Here is a 21,301-nt window from a genome sequence, read left to right as displayed (position 1 = left end):
CTGGTGTATTCCCCCAGGAGGTTCCAACCTATGAATCCGAGACATTCCATTTCCTCAAAGTGATGAGCCTTATCCACCGTCTAGACAGTTTGGGTGAGCTCTTATGCGCCCAAGTTACGAGCATGTGCTGCGTAATAGATGCCATCTTTCCACAACCTCACAGCACTAAGCATCGATTTGATGTATCATTGTCAAATCAGGCAAGTCTCAACTGCTGAGAATTTGTTATGATCCAGTAGATCATCAAAATTGCCACCTTTATCTCTTTCTCATCAGAGAAAGTTTCACTGTACATCATATCAAAAGCACATCCCAGTCCTCTTCGGTCAATCCTAATGTAGCTGCTCTTATTCCGGCTTCGTTAAAATCATACTCCTTTTAAAGGGCTCTTCTTTGTACAATTATGAAAAATACAAATTTTTATGATATATTTTATATTTTTATTAAAAGTTTTAATATTTTGTTGATATTTGTTTAATGATAAATCTATTTTATTTCTAGGTGAAAAGTGAAAGCTATTGCATAATGATTTGTGGTATACCACGTCTGCTCTTGCCATCACATTCATGTACCGCGTCACTTGGAACTGGCCCTTGTCGAACTATATTCAATTTTGTAGCCCCGGATTCTTTCAAGTATTCATGTTCTCTCAAGGCAAGACATTTAAAACCTTCAAGGACACAAGTTGCTAACACATCCAGCATTGATCATAATGTTGTACAGCCAGTCAGATATATTTCAACAACTACCTCTCGCTGGTTGTTTTGGGAGAGGGATAGGAAAGGAGGCTATGGTAGCAAGGTGAGTGTGAATTCAGTCAACCCTTCGTGTGATCCATTGTAAATTAAGCTACAGGGTTTTCAAAGTCTCTCTGCAGTGAGAATTTGAGGCCCATTACTCTTTTAGTGTTGTCACACCACCCAAATTTGGTTATTCAAAAAGGTCACTGTGAAGAGGCTTTTGAACACCCTGTACTATTAGCTGCCTGAATCCATCTGGTTACATAATAAATGAAAAATTGCATTCAAGTAATACATATAACATTATGAGATGTACATTTATACAAATGATAGTACCTGACGGACTTATTTTTATTTATGCATACACACCCTATATGTAAATAAATCAAAGAATATTTACTGCTTATGATCAGTATTGTAAATGTTCATGTATAGAAAAAGTAATTAAGAATAATCTTTATCTCTTTTATTTTATTTCTTTAGGTGAAGCATGATAAGAAAGAACTCATCCGTGCCGGTTTAAAAGAATTAAGAGGTGAGCTGGCCAAATGGCAAGAAGAAGTAAAAGAAAAGTTTGAATGTGATCCTTTAATGATTAGACCAGGTCAGTTATAATACTTTAACCCCTCAAATACTAGACATCATTCTAAATATTACGGGTTATTTTTTCAATATGTTAAAAATTTGGATCAGTATGTTCCAGATTTCAGTTTAGGTATTCAATTTTCTTGAAAACTATAGAAGGGGTACTGAATAATTGTTATTAAATTTGTAGTCATAGATTTTTCCATCATAACCCCTAATAATTATACTGTATAAGTGTCTTAAATTTTTTAATCCCGAGGGTTCCTCCTGGTTAAAAGATCTTTCATGATTTTAAATTTGTCTTGAAATGCTTATACTACCTGTATCTACTTGACAGCAGAATCCATATAGGGAACTGTCTTCATGCAAAAGATCAATATCTTTTAAGTTGTTTTTTACAATTGAAAGTTTTTCCTACCATTAGACAAGCTTCCCTTATCCCCTTAGAAACTTGTAAAATTGTACTGTACATATACATACAGTACATTTATATATTATTTGCACCCCTAATGATATCTTGAGTGTGATAGAAGAGTTCTGATACTTGGTTATAAATAGGACTTTTGTTCGTACGAGTACACAAACCATCCTTTAAAGGAAAAAATGTATTCAACAGAGCTGAAACTGCCATTAGAATTATTGATGAGGTAGTTAACAACAGGTGATGGGTGGAGATGAGTAGCCTTGCCAACTCTCCTGTTAAGGACTTTTGTCTTCGGCCGCAACAATCACAGATGTTTTGTTGCATCCCATCCAAGGTTGTTTAATCTTTTATTTTTGTGAATCTCCCCTGATGTTCATATTGCTTCTTTAGAAACGTGGGTTAATTATCATTTGTTCCGTAACCGAAATACAAACCACGCTATTTACAAAGGGTTATTACTTTTAGCGTAGCTGAAATGGCGAGCCATTAGAATTTAACGAGGGTGTATTACCCCCGCGCTAGTTAGCGGGGGGGTAGGGGAGTGGTAGCTAGCTACCCCTCCTCCCCCTCACACACAGGTGAATACTCACTTTCACTTTTGGCTCGGACTGTGACAGACGTCTCTGTCTTGGTCCTCGCTTGGCAGCCATTGTCTGTTTTGTCTTTACTTAATCGCTTACTTTTCTTTTACTCAATATATATGTAAACATGTTTTCATGTTTGTATATATATTTGAGTATAGAATAAGTAAGTTTCCTTTTCAGATGTGTGTGTGTAGTGTACGATATCTACGTGGAGGCCTCGGCAGTTAGGCCACCACGGCCTAATTTTATGGGTTGCGATCGAGTTTGACTTCGGTCTTTCTCTCTCTCTCTCTCTTGAGGTCGTTCACCCTTTTACTATGTTTTACTACGCCCTTGTAGCTTCCTTCCCGTGTGGGTGGGGTTGCTACGCCGTACATTTTGTCTCAATTAGTTTATGAATCTAATTGTAGTTGTTGATTTTTCAGCTTGTAGAACGATTCCTTTCGGGGTTTTCGTTTTTTTCTTTAGTGTTCATTCATTTTTAAATTACATAATTACATAGTTACATAATTATAATTGTTATAATTCTGTTTTGGTTACAGCTCTCCTTCCGCGAGTGTAAGTGGTTGTGAGGGCACGTGCCTGTTGTGTAATTCTTGTTCCTTTTCCTCGGGATTCCTCTTCGGAGCCTTCCCGGGGGAATGAATGTGTACTAATATTATTTGTTTTATTTTTTTTTTACAGTTACCGATCTAGTTCGTTTCTGTAATATAACAACGGTGCGAGCTGTCTGGTTGAGTCCTGGGGATTCGGCTGTTGCTGCCTCCCCCCCTTGTATTGTCGTCAGGGGCGTGTCTCCTTCTACTGGTAGTACTCCCGTGTCGACGGACAGCTCTCCAGTTCATTTTAGAACAGTCAGGAGGCTTGCCTCCTTGGGCGGATAACTTTCCTTCCGAGGGAAGTTTTTTCCTGTCCAGGCTTGAGCTTTTCCTCTTTTGGGGGGTTCTTCTCTTGCCTTTTTTTCGTGCGACTATGCTCTTGGTGCTGAGCGGTCGCACCTGCAGTTTCGCTCAAGGGGCTGGGCAACTGCAGGAGCTCCTCTTCGGAGGATTGCCCCTTTTAGGTCACTGGCTGACCAGTCTCTTCCACGAAGTGTTTCTCTTTCGTTCGCGAGAGAGTACACTCATAGAGACTCCTCTTCGGAGGTTTCTTCTGTTGCTGTTGCTGTTGGCCTCCCTCGCCGTAAGGCCCTCCGTCCGCCTCGTCGTAAGGGCCTCTCATCTCCCTATAAGGGTGCTTGAGGCGCCTTTTTGATTCTCCGTTTGCAGCCTACAACTTCTTTTTCTCGATCTTCCGTCTTGGTGCAAATGGACAGCAGTCTAATCTCGTCTTCCGACGGGCAACGGCCTTCCCGACGGACAACGGTCTTCCCGACGGACAACGGTCTTCCCGACGGACAGCGGTCTTCCGACGGACATCAGTCTCCCGGCGGACAACGATCCCTTCGGGGCAAAGGGTTGCCCCCACGGGGGTTCTTCCCTTGCGTGTCAGGGTTTCCCTGCGCGCCCTTCTGTTCGTCAGCGCTCTCCTGTTCGTCAGCGCTTTCAAGATGATCTTCCCTGCGGTTCCTGTTACGTGCCCTGTGCGCCCACGTTCGCCCTCGCGATCTAGAACTTCGGTTCAGGTCGGGGTCAAGGACTCTTCTTTGCGAAGGCTTCCACGCGTAGCCTTCTGCTCGTCAGCGATCATCAGCTCGTCAACGATCATCAGCTCGTCAGCGATCATCAGCTCGTCAGCGATCATTAGCTCGCCAGCGATCGTCAGCTCGTCAGCGATCGTCAGCTCGCCAGCGATCTCCGGATCGCCCACGTGTGTTACAGCTGGCACGCCAACGTTCTCCAACACTTCTGAAGGAACATGGTTCGCCAGCTACTAGCTCAACTGCGGATGCTGATCGCCATCGCGCGACCCTCAACTGCAGATGCTGATCGCCATCGCGCGACCCTCAACTGCAGATGCTGATCGCCATCGCGTGACCCTCAACTGCGGATGCTGATCGCCATCGCGCGACCCTCAACTGCAGATGCTGATCGCCATCGCGCGACCCTCAACTGCGGATGCTGATCGCCATCGCGCGACCCTCAACTGCAGATGCTGATCGCCATCGCGCGACCCTCAACTGCGGATGCTGATCGCCATCGCGCGACCCTCAACTGCGGATGCTGATCGCCATCGCGCGACCCTCAACTGCGGATGCTGATCGCCATCGCGCGACCCTCAACTGCGGATGCTGATCGCCCGCCATCGCACAACCCTGAACGATTGCCCGCTTACGCATGCTGCTCGCCATCGCACAACCCTGAACGATTGCCCGCTTACGCATGCTGCTCCTCATCGCACAACCCTGAACGATCGCCCTCTTGCGGATGCTGATCACCATCGCACCCTTTCACGCGATCATTCACCTGCGCATGCTGCTCGCCATCGCACAACCCTGAACGATTGCCCGCTTACGCATGCTGCTCCTCATCGCACAACCCTGAACGATCGCCCTCTTGCGGATGCTGATCACCATCGCACCCTTTCACGCGATCATTCACCTGCGCATGCTGCTCGCCATCGCACAACCCTGAACGATTGCCCGCTTACGCATGCTGCTCGCCATCGCACAACCCTGAACGATTGCCCGCTTACGCATGCTGCTCCTCATCGCACAACCCTGAACGATCGCCCTCTTGCGGATGCTGATCACCATCGCACCCTTTCACGCGATCATTCACCTGCGCATGCTGCTCGCCATCGCACAACCCTGAACGATTGCCCGCTTACGCATGCTGCTCGCCATCGCACAACCCTGAACGATTGCCCGCTTACGCATGCTGCTCCTCATCGCACAACCCTGAACGATCGCCCTCTTGCGGATGCTGATCACCATCGCACCCTTTCACGCGATCATTCACCTGCGCATGCTGCTCGCCATCGCACAACCCTGAACGATTGCCCGCTTACGCATGCTGCTCCTCATCGCACAACCCTGAACGATCGCCCTCTTGCGGATGCTGATCACCATCGCACCCTTTCACGCGATCATTCACCTGCGCATGCTGCTCGCCATCGCACAACCCTGCACGATTGCCCGCTTACGCATGCTGCTCCTCATCGCACAACCCTGAACGATCGCCCTCTTGCGGATGCTGATCACCATCGCACCCTTTCACGCGATCATTCACCTGCGCATGCTGCTCGCCATCGCACAACCCTGCACGATTGCCCGCTTACGCATGCTGCTCCTCATCGCACAACCCTGAACGCTCGCCCTCTTGCGGATGCTGATCACCATCGCACCCTATCACGCGATCATTCACCTACACATGCTGCTCGCCATCGCTTACCGCCAGCGATCTTCTTCACCTACGCGGCAGCACGATCCCTCGCCGTCACGCCCATTCGCCTGCGCGCCCGCGCGATCGCTCGCCTGCGCGCCCGCGCGATCGCTCGCCTGCGCGCCCGCGCGATCGCTCGCCTGCGCGCCCGCGCGATCGCTCGCCTGCGCGCCCGCGCGATCGCTCGCCTGCGCGCCCTCGTGACCGCTCGCCTGCGCGCCCGCGCGACCACTCGCCTGTGCGCCCGCGCGACCATTCGCCTTTGCGCGACCGTTCGCCCTCGCGCGACCATAGTTCGCGGCGAATTCCACAGCCGGTGGTAGCAGCAGGGACGCGTGCTCCTAGGCGGCACTCGGGATCACCTCCATCCAAGCACAGGTTGGTAGTGCAGGACGAAGACAGGTCAGTACAGCATTCTTCCCACCTTCTTTTCAGGCAGGAACCGTCGTGTCCTCTCCAAAGGATCGCCCGATCCCTTTCACCTTAGCGAGGATTTCGGACTCTGTGTCCTTGGAGCAGCAGACATGGTTTGATCCGCTGGCACGGGCGTTAATGAGGTTTATGAAACCAGCACTCACCGGCCAGGGTAACAAACCAACGGCTGTCTCTCCTACGCTAAAGAGAAAGAGAGGAGTGGACTTCGTGGTGACTTCCCCCAGGGCGAAGTTGGTTCCCAAGAGGTCGGTCTCGAGGGTCCCCTCTCCTGCACGAGTACTCTCTCCTTCTCCCGCCCTGGAAGGATTTTTGGCGGGGGGGGCTTTCCGTTGAAGATTTCTCCATCGGACAAGGGGTGACTGCTTACCTCTTCCTCTGGGAGCTTACCAGGTTCTTTCCCTCCTCGGTTACGGCCCGAGGTTTGGTTCAAGGAAGCTACAGGAAGATCAAGGGTACTTTCCTCCTCTCGAGCTCAGGCACCTTGGCCTTTCGTCGTTAAGTATCTACTTGCGGACAAGCTCGATGTTGTACCATCTGGACGCACTGACTGAAGGCTTCCTTCGGGTGTCTCATCTGTGGAGGTCAACGACCTCAGACACCCTTCCATCCTTGAGAAGAGTTTTGTCTTTGCCCAAGGACAGAGACTTAAACATCTGCTGTGCGGAGTAAATCGACTTCCGGTTTCACTCCTCCAAAGCGCTTTCTTCCAGACTCTGCAGGGCTCCAGCTCCCTTTTCTTTCAACCACGTCGGCCTAAGTTATCGGCTACGACAACTGGGACAAGGTGTCCAATTGTAGTTTCCTCCTGTCAGGAACAGATGGCACGGGAGACTCCCCCGGGGGGGCATAGTCCTAAAAGGAGTTCACGAACTCTAGGATTGCAGGTTTTTTCGCTGGGAGGATGCTTAAGGTTACTCATCCGAATGACAGCTTCCCGATGCCCATTCCCGCACAATCTCTGTGAGTAGCCAAGGATATCGCGCCTGCCGTCTCTGTCAGCGAATTCAGTGTCTCTGAACCTCTATGCCATAGCATCAGCAGAGTTGCCCGGTTGGGCAGAATGATCCATACCTTAGGCGAAGGTCTTCCTTAGGATCATCGACGGCTTCACCCCCGGCCCCCTCAGTCGATCCTTTCTTGTAAGGAAGGATCTGAGAGGGGATGTCCATAGTCGACCTCTCAGCCCTGATCAAGTTTGTCGAACAAACTTCGGCCAGCGTAGACCAGCAGAATCGATCAGACTGGTAACGAGGCGACAGGACTCCTTTAACCCTGGATCGGAAGGACGGGTACTTTCAGTTTCCATTCCATCCATCTTCCAGGGTGCTCGTCGAATTCAGCCTAAACTGCAAGTATTCCTGCTTATGATGCAGTGTGGCTATCCCGCCGTGGCATAGCAGGTTTGTTTCCCCAGAGAACTCTCCCTGCCTTCCTCTTGGCCGCTCAGGTGCAGACTTCCGCCTCCTCTGCTGTTTGGAGGGCTGGTCAACTCCGGTAGGCTCGGGTTTCGACCTTCTTCAGCGCCGGGAAAAGCTTCCGAATGCTGACCATGAGTGTGGGCTCATGGTATTTTGCTTGGAGCCTTCTCTTCCTCTGCCTCAACATCTGGAGTATCTGGCCATGATATTGAGTCAACCGCCTTACCACGTTGGAAACCCCGCTTCTCGTCCGTCCAGCGAGGTTAAGCAACGTCGGTACTTGGATGGGTGGCCACCTGGGGACGCCAGATTCTGTTACCACATCCTCCGAGCCTTCCTTTCGGTTCACCGTGGCAAGACTGAGGAGAGTCGCAGTACCTGTTCTCAGTCAAGCAGAGTTTTCAGCCCTACCTTGGAACGTTTCCTAGTTCTTCTTTCCTCATTGACCCGTTTATAGTCCGAACGGTCGCCTCAGGATAAGTTCCATGTGGGGCGATCCAAGTTCCGGTGGCTTCAGGCAATGTTTAACCGGACTCCCTGGCCCTATGGGACCAGCGGAACTATTAAACCTGCAATGGGTGTTGACCTATGGAGCCTCTTGATGGTAGTGGATATTCTCGTCCTTTCCCCACATTCTTGATGCGGTTCTCGGACTCGTCAAAGGAAAGGGGGGGGGGGCATGTTCCGGTCCAGGCCTATGGTCAAGACCTGAAGGATACCTCTCCATCATTCAGGCAGGCTTAAGGGCCTTAGTCTGGCCCCTCTTCAGATCCTACCGCTCCTGCCAAGTCGCCCCGTTGCGTGTCGACTTCATGCTAACCAGCAGGGGACGCATTTTCACACCTTCACATCTTGCAGTAGAGATATCGGGATGATTGAGATTCTCTCAATTCCACCATCGGCTCTCTCATTCCAGGCAGGGGAATGTTTCTCTCAGACTATCCGAGCAGAGCCTCATAGAGAGAGTGTACCTAGGGGTCTTTGACCTTGGGTAACCAGCAAGTGCTGGTCTGGGGGACCTGATCGCGACAGCCTGGAACCTCAAGCTTCCGCTAGTTTTCCCCCCAGTCTCAGACCCCGAGACTCTGGCAAGATGCATTCCGGTGATGGTGGGACAACTTCGACGCCTGCGTCTTCCCTCCTTTTTGTCTGCGGACAATGGGTCTCAACAAAACCAGGTTGTCTGTCAACCTTTCAATGGGAGAGCTCCACTGGGACTATGTGCAGAACGGTTTCTGGACCCTCTGCTTCCCCTGACGGAACTCCCGGGAGAGCTTCTCCCACGGCGCAGACTACTCAAGCAACCACACTGCGACATCTCTCCCGAACCGGGGCGTCGCTTCGGCTTCATGCCTGGAGACACTACGCTTCCTCCTCTAGAAGAGACAACCCGCTACAGTCGCGGTACGGAGGTCGCGTCATCTGCGATAGTCATCCACAGGGGTCTCCCAGGCAAAGTGAAGAGTCTAAGGTGGTTGGTGCCGTGGGAGATATACCTCTTCCCGTGAGGCCTCTTCTCCAGCAATAACGGTCTTATTGCCTTTCGGCGGGAGGAAACTCCTTTCCGCTCTTGGCAATGAAGCCTGTCGCTCAGCCTTTCCCTGACCTTCAGGCTTAAAGGAATAACTTTTTCCTGCCCGCTGGATCTATCCTCGCTCATGCGAAGCTACGATCGTCCCTGCCCTAGTCGGAGGAAGACCTCCAACTTGGAGCATGGCTCGGACTTTTAGTCCTTTAAGAGATCTTCTCAAGACCCTTTTACGACAGGCCTCGGATTGTATTCCGCCCTGGGTCTTCTGCTCACTCTGGCCACGGCCAGTGTGTAAGCAATCTTCTTGGTCTCTTACTACTCCCCCCCTTTCTAAGGAAGAGGGGAAGGCAACATTCAGGCTCGCTCCTGAGTTGTTGGCTAGACTCAGAATCTGAGGGTCCCGACCCTTCGGTCCGATTCATTCAAGATTTTGAGTCTCCATTCTGTGTCTGATGTCCCAAGACCTTCTCTTTCTTGCCAGTACAGGAATCGAGAGGTTAGCGCTGGGAACAGCTGCAGTTTGGCCTCAGTTGCAGCCGATTTGGGAACACAAGGAGGACATGGGGGGAGAGTCACCAGTATACCTCTTCAGCCCGGACTCAAGGACATTCATCTCGACCTGTCTTCAGACCCTCCCCCGTCACGTCGCCCTACAGCACGATGTTGGATACATCGCAACGTCCCTCGCCTTCGAGTAATACTACTCTGTGACGCAGGTGCTACAAGCTGGAGTCTGGAAGCGTCTGATGACCTTCGCAGCCCGCTTCCTGCAGGGCGTGACCCACAGGAGTCTCGATACGTTTTCTATCGCTCTGTGGTGGCTACACAACAGCTGGTCTAACCTCAGGCTCCTTTTTGGACAGGTAGCAGAAGGTTGAGGGCATTGTTATCAGGTTTTAGTCTGCATGAACGAAAGAAGTATGTCTGGCCCTTACTTCTTCCTTCATCATCCCCTCTACGGGGAAGCAGCATCCTGGTCTCTGCATAGCTGACCTCGAACCTCTGCAGGTAAACCATGCTTCCTTGTGTTCCGAGTATTGAATCAATACTGTCGCGTCCCCCATACCCTGACGAGGTGGTATTGGGAACGTCTTAACCCAGAGTTCCTTCTGGAACTCCAGGTCAACTGCCTAAGACGGGTCACACTTCTTCCTTCACACACAAGCTTACGTAGGCCACATGGTTCCTTGCGGTGCAAGGAACTTGTGAGGTGCAGGGACTCCTTTTCTCGAGTGCGACTCACTCGGATTCTGAGTCCCCGGGTAAAGCCAAAGCCAGTATGGCTGGGGACTTTCCACCCTTCCTAAGGGATAAGTCACCCTTTGTAAATAGCGTGGTTTGTATTTCGGTTACGGAACAAATGACAAATTCGAAGATAATTTGTATTTTTCCTAACCATACAAACCTTAGCTATTTACACATATTTGCCCGCCAGCCCTGTCCCCCAAGACAAGTCCTACCTCTAAGTGAAAGTGAGTATTCACCTGTGTGTGAGGGGGAGGAGGGGTAGCTAGCTACCACTCCCCTACCCCCCCGCTAACTAGCGCGGGGGTAATACACCCTCGTTAAATTCTAATGGCTCGCCATTTCAGCTACGCTAAAAGTAATAACCCTTTGTAAATAGCTAAGGTTTGTATGGTTAGGAAAAATACAAATTATCTTCGAATTTGTCATTTTAAAAAGGTTTCTATTTTCTTTCACCTATACCAGTACATATCCTTAACAAAGCAGTAAGTGGTGGGAATCACAGGTTCCGCTAGGTGAAGGGATCCCGTTACATTCTCCCTTCTTTCATGCGACCTCTACGCAATAGGAATCAAGCCTGGAGATTAACTTCTACTACTTCCATCTTGGAAGAACATTACGACTCTTCCTAAAACAATGGAAGAAATAAGAAAAGATCTTAAGGTACAATTTCTTTATGGCTTGTTGGGATAGTTAGACTTGCTTTTCCTGAAGACAAGGAGACAAAAAGACCCTCTCCGAATTGAGTACATGTAGTCAGACATATCGGATTTATCACAGCACTCAGTAAGAACCTGTCACCCTTGTAGTTCTTGAAGACAAGAATAGGGTAACAACAATCTTCTCTCCCCATTACCTGCGGGTGTTTACCCACAGATCTCTGGATATTGGTATTCATGGCCTTGTGGTACTTTGGGTATTCATGGCCTTGTGGTACTTTCCCTGCAGATCGTGTAGCAAACCTAGGTCCCTCACGGAACAATAGATGTCATGTCTAAGGTAGTGGTCGTAATGTATGTCTAGAGTGAGAGGTAAAATTGACTGGCCTTTCTACCTCTTCTTTGTTCCCCTTCCTTGGAAGCGACAGTCACTACGTTATTTGCTGTATTGGATTCTTGATGCAGGTAAGCCTTATGATCAAGCATCTTTCCTTAAGAAATAAGTATTGTTTGGACTTTAGAAGTATCTCTTCCATCCCCCACTGTTATTCCTACATTAAGGGGTCGGTTGCCTGGTGCTCCCTCTCCAGTATCTTCTATCAAAGGCATCCTCTCCCACCAAACCTCTTCTCTCCATATCATCCTCCACCTTATCTCGCTATCTAATTCTCTGCTTCCCTCTTGATCTTCTTCCCGTAACATGCTCCTCCCAAGCCCTCCTCACTCCCTCCCCACCATCCATCCTCAACATATGCCCAAACCATCTCAGTCGTGACATTTATCACCTCTGTAATCTGTACTACACCTGCCCTTCTTCTTATTTCATCATTTTCCAGTCTTTCAAGCAGAGATATTCCCATAATCCACCTCTGCAGTTTCATCTTTGTTCTCTCAAGCTTTGCTTCCTCTTTTCATCTCAAGAGCTCACTTTCTGATTCATATGTTAACACTGGTCTTATTATCGTGCTATAGATGGCCAAAAGTACCATTTCTTATAAATTACCATACATTCTGACAGCATATCCTTAGGGATTTACAGTAATCCTCCTGCTATCGCAGATAATATATTCCAGGGGGCCCCGCGATATCTGAAAACCACAAGTAGATTCAGAAATCTACAGTACAGTATATTTTTTCCAATATTTTTATAATTTTTCATATTTTTTATTACATATAAATTCAAGATTTTTTAAGTCCTCCCAACACTCTTATATACAGTACCTGTTATACACTTAAACAATTTTTAAGCTAAAACTTACTTTTACTGCAGATACCTCCGTACATATCCATCCATCCATATACCAAAGGCACTTACCCCAATTTTGGGGGGTAGCCGACATCAACAAGAAACAAAACAAAAAAGGGGACCTCTACTCTCTATGTTCCTCCAGCCTAACCAGAGACTCAGCCGAGTTCAGCTGGTACTGCTAGGGTGCCACAGCCCAACCTCCCACATTTCCACCACAGATGAAGCTTCATACTGCTGAGTCCCCTACTGCTGCTACCTCCGCGGTCATCTAAGGCACCGGAGGAAGCAGCAGGGCCTACCAGAACTGCGTCACAATCGCTCGCCATTCATTCCTATTTCTAGCACGCTCTCTTGCCTCTCTCACATCTATCCTCCTATCACCCAGAGCTTTCTTCACACCATCCATCCACCCAAACCTTGGCCTTCCTCTTGTACTTCTCCCATCAACTCTTGCATTCATCACCTTCTTTAGCAGACAGCCATTTTCCATTCTCTCAACATGGCCAAACCACCTCAACACATTCATATCCACTCTAGCCGCTAACTCATTTCTTACACCCGTTCTCACCCTCACCACTTCGTTCCTAACCCTATCTACTCGAGATACACCAGCCATACTCCTCAGACACTTCATCTCAAACACATTCAATTTCTGTCTCTCCATCACTTTCATTCCCCACAACTCCGATCCATACATCACAGTTGGTACAATCACTTTCTCATATAGAACTCTCTTTACATTCATGCCCAACCCTCTATTTTTTACTACTCCTTTAACTGCCCCCAACACTTTGCAACCTTCATTGACTCTCTGACGTACATCTGCTTCCACTCCACCATTTGCTGCAACAACAGACCCCAAGTACTCAAACTGATCCACCTCCTCAAGTAACTCTCCATTCAACATGACATTCAACCTTGCACCACCTTCCCTTCTCGTACATCTCATAACCTTACTCTTACCCACATTAACTCTCAACTTCCTTCTCTCACACACCCTTCCAAATTCTGTCACTAGTCGGTCAAGCTTCTCTTCTGTGTCTGCTACCAGTACAGTATCATCCGCAAACAACAACTGATTTACCTCTCATTCATGATCATTCTCGCCTACCAGTACATATACTGTACGTAAAAGAAAAATTTAAAATACTTACCAGTGAGGATACTAACTTGATTAATGATGATGATGATTAGCTACCGTATGTATTACTGAATTATGAGCATGATGACAATGATGAGGATTTTTTTTTTTTTTTTTTTTTTTTTTTTTTTTGCGAGTGAGGAACATAGTGATCAGCAATTGCTGACGCTGCCTTTTCTTATGCAAAAACATGTCCCTATAAACTTCCATGGCTCCATCAATTGCATTTCTGAACTGCAGTGCATGAATCATCTGCAGGGCCCTATCATCAGCCATTGTTTGAACTTTTCTCGCTCTTTTTTTTCTAGAGTTGAGAGATATTCTAGTGTTATGCCGACTTCCTCTTCTTTCTCCGGATCTTCATGCTCTTCTTCTCTGTGCTCACTTGCGGACTTTGTCATCTCTATCAGATCCTCATCCTTTAATGGATCTGAGTTGGCTTTAATCAGGTTATTTAAATAGTCAGTGGTCATATCTGTGAAGCCATCTCCTCCGGGCAATTTCGCTAGCCTCGGTTGTGTATCTACTGCCAAGTGATGGATTTTGCCGGGAGAGTATCCTTCATACTGTAGTTGTTGATCACTTCTGGCCACAATTCCTTCCAGAAAGCATTAAGTATTTCTTTCTTCAACTGCTTTATGGCCTCCTGAATATTTTGGAGGCACATTGTAATTATGTATCCAGGCCAGTACTCTTTCAGTGAGAAATTATCATCAGAAGTGCCTTGAAATCATGAATAATGCCTTGATCTATGGTCTGAATTAGCAGTGATGTGTTTGGTTATTAGAATTCTACATGTATGCCCTCATAATACAGGTCAATCGCATGGCCTCCAGCATTGTCCATTACGAGGGGTACTTTAAAGCCAAGGCCTATTTCTGCAAGATAAAGCTTGATTTCAAAGATGGAGCACTGGTGAAACCAATGTCAGTGCTTTTGATATCTGTGCCTTTTAGTTGTACATTCAGTGTACTGACAGTAGGGTCTTATTTTTATTTTTGAGGGTCCACATGTTCTTAAACTTATAGATAAGCGCTGGCTTTATCATAAAGTACTCATCATAATTTTGAGGCGATATTTGTAGGCCTTGAATCTAGGGGCTCTGGCTTCCTTCGAAATGAAAGATCACCAGTCTCCTTCTATATTGAAAACTTGTTCATGTCAATATCCCTCTTTTTCAACAATGATCCAAAACGTCTCCTTTACATGTTCATCAGTGACCAGTTTGTCAGCAGAGGCAGTTTCTCCATTCAGGGAAGCTCTTTTAAGGTTGAACCCCCATTGAAATTTTTTAAACCAACCCTTGCTAATATTAAATTTGTTTGGTTTGGTGGGAAATGCCATAGATGGTTCTGGTTCTGGGTCATCGTCACCACCATCCATAAACTTGCCATAGAGCTGCCTGGCCTTCTCACTTATAGAGTTGGTATCTAGGGCAATGTTCTTCCTTCAATCCCTTATCCAAAGGGGAATGCTGACTCAATCCTTACAATAGTCTTATTGAAGAAAATTACAACACTTTTTACTGTCATGTTAAAAGTGACATTTGCTGTCATCCTTATATTCTTTACCTCCTTCTTGATGTAAGGAATGGTATTTGTTGATGCCTACATCCGCATAGCTTCTCCCTTCCTTAACCATGTCAATGAGTTTCATCTTCTCCGATATAGTAAGGATCTTCCTCCTATGCTTAGGTTCACTGCCAAAAGCCTTAAAAGGTGCAGAATGTTTAGTTGGTATCATAGGGCATGAAAACATTTTACTTTTAGTCAAAAATATAAAAAATAATTTGACAACAGATAACATACAGAGTTATGTCACATATGTGTAAAATCAAGCTGGATAGTGTGGGATACTGAATGCTGCAATTTGTTGGAAAGTGATTCTGTGGTCTGAAAGCCAATCAGCAATTAGGATACAGATCAGGAGACTCTGATTGGCCATGTCTCCTCTACCAGCCAATAATGTGCCTTATACTAGATCATCTTGGCATGCTAGGCTACTCTCCCCACGTTTGTTTTTCATACAGATGCACGATTCTCTGTCTCTTACGTCACACTACTCATTTTTTTCTTCCTGATAAACGTTCTCATTACTGACCGAATTTTTGTATTTTTATTTACTTCTATAATTTACTTTATTAATTTTTAGTCCCATATATAGCTATGTATTTTTAAAAAGAATGATTATAATCCAAAAAAATATAGAACTTATCTGCCCACAGAAACGTTTAATATAAAGAGGAGTCTGAAATATAGATTTACATATGATATATTTATAAATCCATGTTGCACTTTGGGCGGGATAAGTGAACCATGATATGTCTATTGATTATTGTATGTTTTATGACCACCCACCAGTCTCTGGTAATAATCTAGCCTAACACCTGCCTCATCTTCATGTAGGAGGTTGACAGGAGTCGGAACTTTTGATCTTATACAGAACCAAAATGCTTTGACATTTCCAAGATAAGCAAACCAGCCAGTTAGTAATAGGGACTTCCTCCCACCTAAGGATAAATTAACTATGAAGGAGTCTGTTATGTTACACTTTCGGCCTTAACCACTCCGCAAGTTTTAGGATGAAAGCCAAAGTGGAGCTCAGTCTCCTATCAGGTGGGCGACCTGCTTCCTTGCCTGCCAGCAGTAACTACCAACACTAGCTATGCCATAATACTCACATTAGAGGATTTAGGTTTGTATAGTTAGGAAAAATACAAATTGCTTTAGAAAATTTAAAATATTAAAAGACTTAAGTTTGCATGGTTAAGAAAAATACAAATAACTTTGATCCTTTATTATATTTTCATCTTCCTCATATTGCAAATCTCAACCATCCACTAATAATAAGAGGTCATGAAGTCAGGGTCATAGCCTTGCCAGTAAACTTTCATGTTAGTACATAATGTACAGTGATACCTCTGGATACGAAAGTTTCTGCTTACGAAAAATTCAGGATACGAAAAGCGATACAAAGATTTTTATGCCCCAGTATACGAAAAAATTTTCAGGATACGAAAAGCTTACGAGATCCCAACTCGTCGCCGAGAGTACAGTTCCTTTTTTTTCAGGGTATCAACCCTTAATTTAGGTGTACAGGTAACAATACACCTTCACTGATCCAAAGGCTTTACATACAGTACCGTAACTTTTATACAGTAGTAAAGAAAACGGACTGTTTTCTTAAGGCTTAGAGGGGATAACTAGGCTATAACTACATTATTGAATAATCTCATGGTGGTTTCTGGAATGGATTAGGCTGTTTTTAACGGTTGGGTTAATTATTGAATGATAGAAATGGCTGCATTGCATGTTTATTACTACAGTTTAGCGTGTTTATGAAAGAAAAGGTGTCTTTTCGTAAGGCTTGGAACGGATTAGGCTATTTACATGCAAAACGCGACTCAGGATACGAAACCGCATCCTGAACGGATTACTTTCGTATCCTGAGGCATCACTGTATACATAAATGTAACTCTAAAGCTACATTGAAATCACCTCTACTGTTATTAGATTTTACTTGAGAGAAACAAATTCATAGACATTTGTTATACTGACCCTTTTGTGGCAGCAGGTAAAGTCTAGCCTCAATCTGAAGAATTTTGAGGTTACATTTTATATTATATTCATCCTCGTAAAGCATCCTTTTGACTACCGGGTGTAGAAACCTGGGGTATACTGCTACATCTTGTGGTTATGTAAAACATTGGTCATACTGTTATATAATTTTGCACTGCAACCTATAGATTTACTGTATGATCCCTTATGTATCTTGACTACTTAGCCGCTAGATTCTTGTTGTCTACGTAACCATACTAAGTAAGTGTCCATTGGTCCAATGGCTATTTTTGCAGTAAATTTTGTTTAATCAAAATTAATAAAATCACTTACAAACATAAACATCCTATAATGACAATGTCTGGCTTCCCAAACCTCTCCAATCTGCAGCTGATTCAGACTATTCCTAGGAAATCCAGTTCTCACCACTGGTGGCTCTCAGGAACTCAGATGATTATTAAAATTAGTGAAAAGGGAGATTTCTTCCTTTGGGATGGCTGATGACTCTACTTTTACAGAAGAGTCTAACATAGTAGTTGTTCCGTAACCGAAATACAAACCTTAGCTATTTACAGAGGGTTACCTTTTAGCGCAGCTGAAATGGCGAGCCATTAGAATTTAACGAGGGTGTATTACCCCCGCGCTAGTTAGCGGGGGGGTAGGGGAGTGGTAGCTAGCTACCCCTCCCCCCCCTCACACACAGATGAATGCTCACTTTCACTTTTGGCTCGGACTGTGACAGACGTCTCTGTCTTGGTCCTCTCTTGGCAGCCATTGTTTGTTTTGTCTTTACTTAATCGCTTACTTTTCATTTACTCAATATATATGTAAACATGTTTTCATGTTTGTATATATATTTGAGTATAGAAATAAGTAAGTTTCCTTTTCTGAGTTGTGTGTGTAGTGTACGATATCTACGTGGAGTCCTCGGCAGTTAGGCCACCACGGCGTAATTTTATGGGTGTCGATCGAGTTGATTTATGTCTTTCTCTCTCTCTCTCTTGAGGTCGTTCACCCTTTTACTACGTGTTACTACGCCCTTGTAGCTTCCTTTCCGTGTGGGGGGGTTGCTACGCCGTACGTTTGTCTCAATTAGTTATGAATCTAATTGTAGTTGTATTTTTGTTTTTCAGCTTAGAACGATTCCTTTCGGGGTTTTCGTTCTTTCTTTAGTGTTCATTCATTTTTAAATTACAGTACATAATTACATAGTTACATAATTATAATTGTTATAATTCTGTTTTGGTTACAGCTCTCCTTCCGTGAGTGTAAGTGGTTGTGAGGGCCCGTACCTGTTGTGTAATTCTTGTTTCCTTTCCCTCGGGATTCCTCTTCGGAGCCTTCCCGGGGGAATAAATGTGTACTAATATTATTTGTTTTATTTTTTTACAGTTACCGATCTAGTTCGTTTCTGTAATATGGCAATGGTGTGAGCTGTCTTGTTGAGTCCTGGGGATTCGGCTGTTGCTGCCTCAACCCTTGTATTTTCGTCAGGGGCGTGTCTCCTTCTACTGGAAGTACTCCCGTGACGACGGACAGCTCTCCAGTTCATTTTATAACTCTCAGGAGGCTTGCCTCCTTGCGCGGGTAACTTTCCTTCCGAGTGAAGTTTTTCCTGTCCAGGCTTGAGTTTTTCCCCTTTTGGGGGGTTCTTCTCTTGCCTTTTTTTCGTGCGACTATGCTCTTGGTGCTGAGCGGTCACACCTGCAGTTTCGCTCAAGGGGCTGGGCAACTGCAGGAGCTCCTCTTCGGAGGATTGCTCCTTTTAGGTCACTGGCTGACCAGTCTCTTCTACGAAGTGTTTCTCTTTCGTTCGCGAGAGAGTACACTCATAGAGACTCCTCTTCGGAGGTTTCTTCTGTTGCTGTTGCTGTTGGCCTCCCTCGCCGTAAGGCCCACCGTCCGCCTCGTCGTAAGGGCCTCTCATCTCCCTAATGGGACCAGCGGAACTATTAGACCTGCAATGGGTGTTGACCTATGGAGCCTCTTGATGGTAGTGGATATTCTCGTCCTTTCCCCACATTCTTGATGCTGTTCTCGGACTCGTCAAAGGAAAGGGGGGGGGCATGTTCCGGTCCAGGCCTATGGTCAAGACCTGAAGGATACCTCTCCATCATTCAGGCAGGCTTAGGGGCCTTAGTCTGGCCCCTCTACAGATCCTACAGCTCCTGCCGAGTCGCCCCGTGCGCGTCGACTTCATGATTCTGGCGTATTCTAACCAGCAGGGGACGCATTTTCACACCTTCACATCTTGCAGTAGAGATACCGGGATGATTGAGATTCTCTCAATACCACCATCGGCTCTCTCATTCCAGGCAGGGGAATGTTCTCTCAGACTATCCGAGCAGAGCCTCGTAGAGAGAGTGTACCTGGGGGTCTTTGACCTTGGGTAACCAGCAAGTACTGGTCTGGGGGACCTGATCGCGACAGCTTGGAACCTCAAGCTTCCGCTATTCTTCCCCCCAGTCTCAGACCCCGAGACTCTGGCAAGATGCATTCCGGTGATGGTGGGACAACTTCGACGCCTGCGTCTTCCCTCCTTTTTGTCTGTGGACAATGGGTCTCAACAAGACCAGGTTGTCTGTCAACCTTTCAATGGGAGAGCTCCACTGGGACTATGTGCAGAACGGTTTCTGGACCCTCTGCTTCCCCTGACGGAACTCCCGGGAGAGCTTCTCCCACAGCGCAGACTACTCAAGCAACCACACTGCGACATCTCTCCCGAACCGGGGCGTCGCTTCGGCTTCATGCCTGGAGACACTACGCCTCCTCCTCAAAAAGAGACAACCCGCTACAGTCGCGGTACGGAGGTCGCGTCATCTGCGATAGTCATCCACAGGGGTCTTCCAGGCAAAGTGAAGAGTCTAAGGTGGTTGGTGCCGTGGGAGATATACCTCTTCCCTTGAGGCCTCTTCTCCAGCAATAACGGTCTTATTGCCTTTCGGCGGGAGGAAACTCCTTTCCGCTCTCGGCAATGAAGCCTGTCGCTCAGCCTTTCCCTGACCTTCAGGCTTAAAGGAATAACTTTTTCCTGCCCGCTGGATCTATCCTCGCTCATGCGAAGCTACGATCGTCCCTGCCCTAGTCGGAGGAAGACCTCCAACTTGGAGCATGGCTCGGACTTTTAGTCCTTTAAGAGATCTTCTCAAGACCCTTTACGACAGGCCTCGGATTGTATTCCGCCTTGGGTCTCCTGCTCACTCTGGCCACGGCCAGTTTGTAAGCAATCTTCTTGGTCTCTTACGACTCCCCCCTTTCTAAGGAAGAGGGGAAGGCAACATTCAGGCTCGCTCCTGAGTTGTTGGCTAGACTCAGAATCTGGGGGTCCCGGCCCTTCGGTCCGATTCATTCAAGATTTTGAGTCTCCATTCTGTATCTGATGTCCCAAGACCTTCTCTTTCTTGCCAGTAAAGGAATCGAGAGGTTAGCGCTGGGAACAGCTGCAGTTTGTCCTCAGTTGCAGCCGATTTGGGAGCACAAGGAGGACATGGGGGAGAGTCACCAGTATACCTCTTCAGCCCGGACTCAAGGACATTCATCTCGACCTGTCTCCAGACCCTCCCCCGTCACGTCGCCCTACAGCACGATGTTGGATACATCGCAACGTCCCTCGCCTTCGAGTAATACTACTCTGTGACGCAGGTGCTACAAGCTGGAGTCTGGAAGCGTCTAATGACCTTCGCAGCCCGCTTCCTGCAGGGCGTGACCCACAGGAGTCTCGATACGTTTTCTATCGCTCTGTGGTGGCTACACAACAGCTGGTCTAACCTCAGGCTCCTTTTTGGACAGGTAGCAGAAGGTTGAGGGCATTGTTATCAGGTTTTAGTCTGCATGAACGAAAGAAGTATGTCTGGCCCTTACTTCTTTCTTCATCATCCCCTCTACGGGGAAGCAGCATCCTGGTCTCTGCATAGCTGACCTCGAACCTCTGCAGGTAAACCATGCTTCCTTGTGTTCCGAGTATTGAGTCAATACTGTCGCGTCCCCCATACCCTGACGAGGTGGTATTGGGAACGTCCTAACCCAGAGTTCCTTCTGGAACTCCAGGTCAACTGCCTAGGACAGGTCACACTTCTTCCTTCACACACAAGCTTACGTAGGCCACATGGTTCCTTGCGGAGCAAGGAACTTGTGAGGTGCAGGGACTCCTTTTCTTGAGTGCGACTTACTCGGATTCTGAGTCCCCGGGTAAAGCCAAAGCCAGTATGGCTGGGGACTTTCCACCCTACCTAAGGGGTAAGTCACCCTCTGTAAATAGCGTGGTTTATATTTCGGTTACGGAACAAATGACAAATTCAAAGATAATTTGTATTTTTCCTAACCATACAAACCTTAGCTTTTTAAATATTTAACTTAGCCGGTGAATATATAATAGCTGCTGCTCAGCGGCTCGACAGAAAACACACTCAA

At 46.8% G+C, this 21,301-nt stretch overlaps 1 protein-coding gene across 2 annotated transcripts in view; it reads left to right on the top strand.

The window, feature by feature from the left end:
• CIA30 (complex I intermediate-associated protein 30) overlaps nt 1-21,301 on the top strand; it is a 51,587-nt gene that overhangs the window by 2,799 nt on the left and 27,487 nt on the right. Inside the window, exons 2-3 of one of the 2 annotated variants that reach the window (XM_068353730.1) lie at nt 502-801; nt 1,224-1,275. In XM_068353730.1, coding sequence (XP_068209831.1) covers nt 526-801; nt 1,224-1,275 — 328 coding nt within the window. In that variant the 5' untranslated portion in view covers nt 502-525. Of the gene's footprint in view, nt 1-501; nt 802-1,223; nt 1,345-21,301 lie in introns of both variants that reach the window. The other variant, XM_068353729.1, reaches the window with a different exon arrangement.

This window comes from Palaemon carinicauda, chromosome 30, assembly GCF_036898095.1.
Source record: "Palaemon carinicauda isolate YSFRI2023 chromosome 30, ASM3689809v2, whole genome shotgun sequence".
NCBI classification, from domain to species: domain Eukaryota; kingdom Metazoa; phylum Arthropoda; class Malacostraca; order Decapoda; family Palaemonidae; genus Palaemon; species Palaemon carinicauda.
This window is presented reverse-complemented; position numbering and strand designations above follow the sequence as displayed.